This window comes from Chaetura pelagica, unplaced genomic scaffold (assembly GCF_000747805.2).
Source record: "Chaetura pelagica isolate M959 unplaced genomic scaffold, ChaPel_1.0 scaffold656, whole genome shotgun sequence".
NCBI classification, from domain to species: Eukaryota; Metazoa; Chordata; class Aves; order Apodiformes; family Apodidae; genus Chaetura; species Chaetura pelagica.
In genome coordinates this window covers 481989-491588 of record NW_009953577.1, presented here as the reverse complement: position 1 = coordinate 491588, position 9600 = coordinate 481989, and the positions used below count along the sequence as shown (strand labels likewise).

At 50.1% G+C, this 9600-nt stretch overlaps 1 protein-coding gene across 1 annotated transcript in view; it reads right to left on the bottom strand.

Annotated features, from left to right (window-relative positions):
- Positions 1 to 386, bottom strand: part of FMO1 (flavin containing monooxygenase 1) — a 4725-nt gene extending 4339 nt beyond the window's left edge. The window contains exons 1-2 of the mRNA XM_009999714.1: positions 261 to 386; positions 6 to 66 (exon numbers count right to left, since the gene is read on the bottom strand). Coding sequence (XP_009998016.1) covers positions 6 to 66; positions 261 to 386 — 187 coding nt within the window. The remainder of the gene's footprint in view (positions 1 to 5; positions 67 to 260) is intronic.
- Between the last annotated feature and the right edge of the window lie 9214 nt (positions 387 to 9600).

Here is a 9600-nt window from a genome sequence, read left to right as displayed (position 1 = left end):
CATCTCCTTCGAGGTGTTGCTGATGACCGACGGGTAGAGGCTTGCCCGCCTGCCCTCAACGTGCTCCTGGCATGGCACCCCAGGCTGCATCAGCCCTGAGCCCCAGGGTGGGGACTGTCCCCACCCCCTGGCCTCAGGGAGAGCATCTGGGAGAGGTCATCACCAAAGCAAGCTCTTGCATCCCTTTCCCACCTGCCGCAGCCCAGCTCAACCCACACTCCAGCTCCCGTGGAGAGGGGGAAGGGGCACTGCCATCTCACCGTGTAGCGCCAGAGCCCCCCGATGTCCTGGCTCTGCTCAAAGCAGGTGGGCTCCAGCCCTTCATCCAGGCAGCACTTGGTGGCTGTCAGCCCGCTGACACCAGCAGCCACCCCTGCCACTCTCATCCTTGCTGTCTCCACTAGGCACCCGTGCAGCAAACTGGGCTTAACCTGGGAGAAACCCCACCAATGGTCACCACACTCCCAGGGACCAGCTGCCAGCACAACCCCCTATAGGGGATTTCTCCATAGGCCACCCCCAAACCTTGCATCCCTGTCATCAGCATTCTGGCTCTTAATTTACAAAAGAGATTAAATGCCTTTAAATCTTAATTTTCTGCAACTTTTATTTATTTTTTTAATGAACCCACCACTTTCGTAGCATGCTCACGAGGCTGCATTCAAAACCCCACAGTTGCCCTGGAAACTCACTTTGAAAACATGTAGTTAAGCCACAATTCACTGCCAATTTTTTTTTTATACCAGCTGAGTTTAAGCTAACTCTCCTTATCAGTCTCACAAATATTTGTGTTATATCCTTGGAGAGCTGCCCCCACCTTTCTTAGAAAACAAAACATGCACTGGGACTATCCAGTCTCCACCTCGCTGAGCGGGTCCCATTGGGGTCAATGTCCAGCCCTGGGGGCTTCCAGGGATATTGGAACCAAAGCTTCCTGTTAGCAGTGGGCAATGTGACAAGGGACAATGGCCAGGTTTTGTGGCTCAAGCCCGACATTACCAGAGCAGGGACAACCCCACAAGTGCTCTGGGGGGCTGTTTCAACCCCTGGTTGAACCACAACACTGGTGGCAAGCACCCTGTTCAGCTGAGTTATTAACCCAGCGTACCAGGGTGGCACTTGGTGTCGGGTGGCACCAGCCTCTCCACCCTGAGAAGCTACTTCAGTTTCCACCAGACATGGGGGATGGTGTATCCAGAAAATAAATAAATAAATGAAAATCCTCTTCAGTAGAAAAACAGAGTTGGACACCATTTTTTTCTGCAAAGCAAAACACCAAATCCCCCATGAAAAAATTCAATTTCCAGTTGGAAAGCAGCACTAGTGAAGCTGCTTTCCAAGGCTGGAATGAAAACTGGACTTTTTCCTTTTTAAAGGAAGACAGTGCAAGCATAAGCTGCTCATTGTTCCTCTGTTTTGGGTGAGGCTGGTTTTGCACGTCGTATCACAACCACCTCCCAGCTACGCACGCTATTGAATTCCCCACCTTTTTGCAGAAAAGCTAGAAATAACACCCAGGAATCCCCACCTTGGGCACCCTGTGTGCCTGTTGCTGCCGCACCTCCCACCCCGTCCCCACGAGCAGCAGCAAACCACAGTGGGGTGTCCGCACGGGAGGGGATGGGGAGGATGGAATAGGAAGGCAGGGAGGGATGGAAAGGCTTCACAGGTCCCTGGCAGCTGTTTCTCGACTTACCTCCCGGACTCAGCTGTGCCTGCCCCTCCGTCTCGCCGCCGCGGTGCGGGGAGCCCGTCCTGCTCCCGGTTTATAGGGGAGACGCGGTGCTCGGGGAGAGGCCGGGCAGGGCTGGCAGCTCCCCCCGCTCCCACGGCAGTTGCACAACCCGGGTTTTCCAATGGGAGGTGGAGCTGGACTCTCCTGCTGTGGAGAGAGGTTGAGCCAGACGGCCCGGCTGGTGATCCCTCACGGGGGGGATCAAGTGCGTGGGAGAGCTCGGAGTGGTCCAGATGTGTCCCGCAGGACCCTCGTGTGCAGGGGTGGCTCGTGGCTGCCTTCCGAAAGGGAGGTGAAGCACAGCAAGGTTTTGGCAGGACTTTGCCCCCCAGGACACCTTCCAAAAAGAGAGCTTGGGTTTGCAGTCACTGCTCACGGGACACTGAGGCTGCGTCACCAGCCACACGTGCAGCTGCCAGCGGTGGGGTCTCTGTGCAAACTGGGGGAGCATGAACAGCCACAAACATCTGTGTACCGTGGTCCTAAGCACAAAGACACTGGAAAAGTTAGCTGAAGCATCAGTGCAAGACACAGCACCCATCCAGGTATCTCCTAGGAGTAAATCATCATGGAAGGGAAGGGGACAACCATGGCTTTGGACACATGAACAAAGCCAGTTTTGTTGGTGAAGGGGACAGGACTCAGTGTCCCTTTGCTGGGGCATTGCTGGGAGTGCAGCAGCCTGGGCTGCCATCCCTCTGCAGCACCCACAGGGAGACACCAGCCTTCTTGGTTTTCCCTACCCCAGGATCTCTTGCTGTTTCTGCCCAACACCTGGCTCCTGACTTTCCACATGGGAGCACACCAGGTTCAGAGCACATGCCTGGTCTGGGGCTGGCTGTGCCAGCCATGCTCCAGCACAGCTCTAAAATGTGTATGTGCAGGGAATGGAGCCTACAAAATCAAACTCATTTGAGTTCAGGCTTCAGACCAGTCAGCAGCATGAAAAAACATTTAGATTTTGCTCTCCCATACCACTGGAACACAGTTGCTGGGGCAAATGGGCAACAAGCCTTGCACATCTTTGATGCTGCTGGGGTTTGCAACAGCTACATCTCCCAGTTGTTCCTCCCACTGGACTCTTCTCCAGATGCACAGATTTTTGCACCTGCAAAGACTCTTGCCAGGCCTCAGGAAAAAAAATAAAATTAAAAAAAATGTAGAAAATCCATGTAGGCAAATATTTTGTTCTTTATCTGCTCCTACTTTTCTGATTTTCCCAATAGGCGCTTGAGTGACTCACAGTTAGAGGGACGCAGTGGCAGCTTCCCAGGAGTGGTGTCAGTGCTTTGGGAGGGCAGTTCAAGGAAGATTTCTAAGAGAACAAGCTGTATTTTGGCATAGATGAGCTACTGGCAGGGGGATGGGGCCAGATGCTTTTGCTGCAGCTGCTTACAGCAGTGGGGGCTCTGGCTACCCCTGCAATAGTCTAGACCAGGTATGCAGGACAAAGTGTTAGCAGAGATGGCCAGTGTGATAGCAGGGAGGTAATTACTGTAATTATGCACATGCACACACGTGCTCAGGGCTCTGAAAAGCCCTTGGAACACACAGGGAAATTATGGGTGCTTTACTCACCTCTGCTGCTCGCAAACATGGGACAACATCTTGGGCCTTGTGCTCTGCCATTCCTTGCAAGCAGGAACACCAAGGACCCCTCTCTCCAGGTTCAGTACGTGCAAAGCAGAGAGGAGCAAGCATATGGGGTGTTTCAATATGTTCTCAGGGCTGAAAAAAAGCCTTCATAGCTTCTTACTCAAGCAGAGCATCTACCTGCATGCTGCTGAGCCCCTTCTCCCCCTGAGGAGGAAAGCTCCCCAGCACCATGGTGCAAGCCTAGACTCTGCAATGAGCTTTTTATCCCTAAAGTAGAAGGAAGGGGAAACTTAATATAGCTATTCAGTCTTGGTCCGATGGCAAAGGCACCTTCTCTACAGAACTCCAGTACCAATTTCACCACCTATGTCTAAAATAACACTTTAAGCCAAGGAGGGGCAAATGTACATACAAACAAATCTTAGCACAGCTTGCTTTGCTGTTTCTAGGCTTGCATCAGCAGCTCTTGGCACTTGTTATGATGAAAGGGGACAAGAAAAAAAAATAAGTGGACATTCTTGTTCTGCCAGTCTCTAACCAAAGAGAGATGCCCACCATCAAGCAGCCACTGGTGCCACATGCTCAGGAGTTGATTTGATAAAGAATTTCGGCTCAGCAGTTGATGGGATATAGACTTTGGGCTCATCAGTGAAACACTTAATTTCTCCCTCTCCAATGCTGCAATTGCCTTTCCTTACTGACCAGAGGGCTTAAATCACTATTTCATTGCAGCACATGAAGATGAGGGTGTGGGATATGGCAACTGATGAGATGGGCAGGGACTGCAAGAAGCTGCTGGTGTGAAAAATGTATTTCCCACCTCCATTTCATAGAGCCTAGATATTTGGCCCTGAAAAAAATTGTTTATGCTTCAGCTTCAAGACCAGAAAACATTTTCCTGTTTAGGAAAAACAGAACTAAACCAAACAAACCCTCTACCCCAAGCAGCAGAGGCTGTTTCCCTATATCCTTTACTGTTCCCAGCACATAGAAGACACATTTCTTTTTAATTTTAACTAGGTACATTAAATGTCTTGAAGTCATCCTGAAGCCTCTCAGGAGCCATCACTATTAAGGAGACTCAGTGGGCTGGAGCAGACATGGCCTGTAGCAACCACTCTGGGAGGGTTATTTGCCAGGGAAGGAGGTCTCTGCATGCAAAAGACAAGTGTTTTACTCCAAAATGCTTGGCAAGGTTCAATCTGATTTAAGAATAAGTCACTGTGTTTTCCAGGCATGTAGCCTGTGGACTTTGTCAAGGAGAAGCTGCTTGTTAAACCTTTTGCCCCTTATTGCCTTAATGAAGGCAGGAGAGCTGCAGCTTTTAACTTACTGGTTTTGGAGTTATCAAAATATACAATTAAGAGTGTCCCCAGACAACTACTCAAAAATCTTCAGAAGAACCACCCTGATGGACACACACACCATCTCTTGCTCACCATGTTCACGTACCAGGACTCCATGCAGATAAACACACACTCCAAATACTGTGGGAGATGCATCCAGAAACACACAGCACTAGGAAGGGCTTTAGACCCTCCTCAACTCAATAGTCCAAAGCTCAGCACTAAGGGGTCTGTCTCTGTCATTGCACAGCTAGTAATACGTCACTACTGAACAGACTGTCAGAGCAAACAGGAATTACATTTAAGGAAACTTGTAAGCAAATAACCTTAAGGAAGAGCTGCCTGGAGAACACACAGTTAAAACCTGCCCACCCGGAACAGGAGGCACCTTCATACCACCACCAGGTGAAGTCATCCATCAGTCTTCAAGTCTTGTAAAAAATTCACTCACCCCAGTTGGCCCCTTTCTGTAAATACTGACAATGCTCCCAGGCCAGGCAGTTCAAATGTGCTGCTTCTCCAAGAGCTTCTCCAGCAGAGGTGTGCCGGGGGCTGACATTCCCATCTTTGGTTCAGGGAAGCAGCAGCACTCCTAATGCAGGCAGAGATGTGCTCCTATGCCACCCCAACCTTCCACCTCAGAACACTTCTGTGCAGTTCCTCCCAGAAACAAGGGGTTTTTAAAAGCACAAAATGCTCAATGCTAAGCAAGTGTCTCAGACCCCTTGAAAGTTCTTTGGTGAGGAGCCAGCACAGGCACTGAGGAGCTGCACTAGCTCACATTAGCTGATAAATCTTCTCTCACCTCCATTAACTTCATCAGACCCTCAAACACACTATGAGATTCAACCTCAGAAACCTCTGACCCATCTCCTCCTCCAAAAGACACTCTGACTTTCCCCCCCTTGTTTCCTTCACCTGTTTTAAAAGCCCCAGGTGTTAGAGGCTCCAGCACCTCCCACAAAACCTCATACTTTCTTTTGGAGTGGCCATGCAGTTGTCTCTTATCTCCACTGCAGAGACAAGCTGGCACCTGACATGTAGAGAATTTACAGCACCAGCTCTTCATCAATTTAAATGGAATATCTCCAGATTAAATTGATTGAGGAGCTCTGATTGGCTCATGCCTCAGCTTGCTAATTGTTCTGAGAAGCTGTTGAGCATTCACAGGTGGGCCTGTGGTGTTTGGGGCTGCTCAGCATCACTGAAGATTGGCCCCACTGGCTAATGAGATGATGAGGTCAGAGCTGGGAGAGATCAGACTTGTGTGGCCAAGACAGCCAGGCTGCAATTAGCAAATGGACTGATGACATGAGAGGGTGAGTAGCAGGACAAGGGACAACAGCATGGAGAGATGCAGCAAGGAGGCCTGATGCTCTGCCCCTTTTGTCCCCTTTAACTGGAATGAGAAGGGACACATTGACCTTGAGGGGTAGAAACAAAAGAACCTGAGACCTCTGATTTAATCCATATGATGTGGATCTGGGAACAGGAGCAGTGACCACATGGAATAGCTTGGCACTGCTGGGACTGACCACTTGGCAGGGCCATTCCCACTGCTCTGGAGGGATCCACATTCTCACTGGCCTCCAGGGAGAGCCCCTACCACTGTGGTCCAGACCAACAGTGACAATGGGCTTCCCTTTGCATCCTTCAGAGATCTTGAGGAAATATTGGCCTTCAAACTCGTCAGTATCTGCAAGGAGAAGAGACAGAAGGAGGCTCTGGGGCTCCAGGAAGCCCAAAGTTCAACATTCAGCATAACTTTGGATACATATAGGTGATATAATCCATCCACAGCATGGTGTGGTTCCCACACCTTTGGAGGAGAAAGAAGAGGAGATGAAAAGAGGGGCTTCTTTAGGCTTTTTCCTTTTTTAATTTTTTTTTTTTTCTTTAAGCACAATGAAGGCAGAGTCTGTCCCCTGCTCTCCCCCAGCAAATCTGGGGAGTAGAGCTGGCTGGGAGCCATGGCTCCAGGGGGCTGGCATCATTGGTGCTGTTAGTGGAGGAATCTGGCCTACAAGAAAACATAGCATTTTGAAACTTCTATAATACAATGGTTTCCAAAAACAAAAGAAAACATTGCTTGTGCCAGGTTCAGCTTTCAGTGGTTATATTTGTATTTTTAAAGCATTGCTTCACTGTAAGATCAAAAAGACTCAGAGAGCAAGAAAGCAAGGTACTTTAAATGGACTTCATGAAACTAAAAAAGTGTCAGTTTGAAGAATAATGATGAAAATGTTCTATTTCTGCTGCAGCCTCACCCTGATTGTGCCTGAATGAGAAATGCTTTTTCAGCCTGGTAACACTCAGTGAAGGCAAGTGAGCATTTTCAGTCAGGAAATCTTTCCATCCTAGCTCACCTGCCTCCCTCACAGCCCCCAGGTAGGTGGTGTGGGGGTTTAGGGGAGGGAGGAAGAACCCAGGCTTTCCTCAGGACCTAGGGGCTCTCACAGAGAGGAGTGGTGTCTTGGGAGGAGCTGCCCTGAAAGAGCAAAGCTCTTTTCTGCAGTGTTGGGTGGGAGCCAGGGCCAGTGCCAAGGGTTTGTTTTGATGAGCAACTTGCACTGTTTGAACTTTAGCAACCCCAAAGCTGTAATGAGAGGAGGAACTGCTGGAGCAGAGCTCCTAAATTAGGAAATCAAGCATTGGACTGAAATAACTGCAAGATAAACCCCAGGGTCACTGAGCAGCAGCAGCCACCTCTGGCCTGTAGGACAAGCAGCATCTCTCATGCATGCATGTGCACCTCTCCAAAACACCATGGTGATGCCCATGCCAGAGATCAGCAGGTAGAACCAGGCTGCCCAACCTCACCCCATCCTTCCATCTGTCCTGGTTTGAGGACTCAAGCACTGCAGTTATTCCCCTGAGAAAAGAGCAGCTGGCAGTGCCACACCAGGGACAAGCCACCCCAGCATTGGGCAGGTTACTGTTCAAAGCATCCCTAAACAGAGCAAGAGTCTTTCAGAGGACATTTGTGGGGAAGCACAAAGTGCAGGCAAGCATGGAGGAGTCTCATCCATCTCATAGAAGATTGCTCTTCATTGAAGTCTCATTGTGTGAGTTCATCCATCAAATCCCTGCCTCCAGAAGACAGGTCCTGGGGGAGAACTGTTCAGCTGGGAGTCTGCCCATTGGAAAGCTGCTGGAGCCTCTGAAGCTGTCCAAGTGGGGCTGTTAATTCATGCTTAATAGACTTGAAATAAAATAGAGCAGAGAATGCCAGAAAAATGATTGAACAACCAAACTGAAAAAGAATGAAATTGCTAACTTTTCCACAGTCTGCCAGATCTGTTGGGCTTTCCAAGGAACACCTTTGGAGTCATGATTAAGTTGACTTTATAGAAACAAACTGCCAAGCTGGCTTTGTGGATTCCCAGCCTAGAGGAGACGTGGATCCTCTTGTGCAGGACACAAGCTGGAGGAGGACTTGTATGAATGGAAACATTTGTCAGCCAACAACACCCAGGAGCAATGCACAGTGAGAGAGCACATCTGCTCCTGACCCTGCCATGGGGACAGCACAAGTCAACCCAAGACAGAGGGAGGGAAATCAAAGTGCAGGAAGAATCAATCATTTACCCAGAGTGACACAGTTCTCAAGCATTGGGAAGAGTAAAAGGCAGTGGACCTCTTAGCTCATAATTTCCTAGTGGTCATTCTCCTGAAAATAAGGAAACATTGGACATTTTTTCCCCCTCACTAAAAAAGAAAAACAAAGGGAAGGAGAACTGCAGGTGTGGGAAGGCAGAGACAACTAGAAAAGTTAAGGTGTTCAAAATTGAAAGTTTCAACATTTCTAATGGTCCTAAAGGTAATTTTGTCTAACATCTGCAGACTTGACTTTTTTTTCATGTGCTACAGAAAACAAAGAGCAGAAGAGGATTCGTGACCTCCAAAGCAGCAAGAACAGCTAGGAACAAGCACATTCTCCTACAAAAACCTGCCTTTTTCCATCCCTGAGCTGCCTCACACCAGCAGCACAGCTGAGGCTGGAGGTGGCTTCCTGTGATGATCAGAGTGTCACAGCATGGCAATGGAAATCCTCCTGGGGACACCCTGCAGTGCCAGCAGCCACAAGAGGCCAGTGGCAGTTTGCCTTGGTGCCTGCTTTGACCCTGGTCCCATGCAGAGCTCACGAGAGCTGTTTGTCCTGGCTGCCACCATGGCTGCTGCACCAAGGGAGACACGAGTTCATTAACCCAGGGCCAGTGGTGGCCACCACGGCTGGTTCCTGTGCAGCTACTCTCAACCCTTCTGCTGGTAGCAGCAGCAAAGCAGTTTTGGCCCCTTTGCTGCATGTGAAGGATCCCCAAGGGGCAGCTGTAGGAATGCTGGGGGCAGGTTGTGACTACAAGGCTGGGCAGCAACTGGCCTGTGTGCCACGTTGCTCCAGATGGACTGGGATCCGTGGCACTGGATGCAGCACAAGACTCAGATGCTTCCCAAAGGAACATTTCAGTCAAGACAGCCAGGAAGGGGAAGATCCCTCAGCACACCCAAGGGCTCCCTGACTGCATCCATGACCCTGGGGCCAGCCAGGAGCAGCGTTTGGCCTCATGGAAAGTGTGTTGCTGAGGCCTCCTCTGACCGCAGAGCTGGGCCAGCTCTGTTGGCACCCAGGGATGAGCTGAGCTTGCCAGAGGTGCTGCTGGCCCAGCTGGGGAGCGTGGGGGCCCTGTGCCCCCCGTGGGGCTGGCAGCCCTCCTCTCCTCCCACGTCCCCCAAGCTCCCCTTGGCTCTTGGATGTGCAGCTACATTGTTCAACCATCTTTGAAGTGTGAAACGAGAAAGTGCTGCGGCAGCCACGGCTGGTCCGGGGACAATAAATCCACATCTGGAGATACATAAATTGGGGCAGTGAACAAGAGCCTTCTCCTCACATTTGCTCTGCGCTAATTGCATCGGAGCACTTCC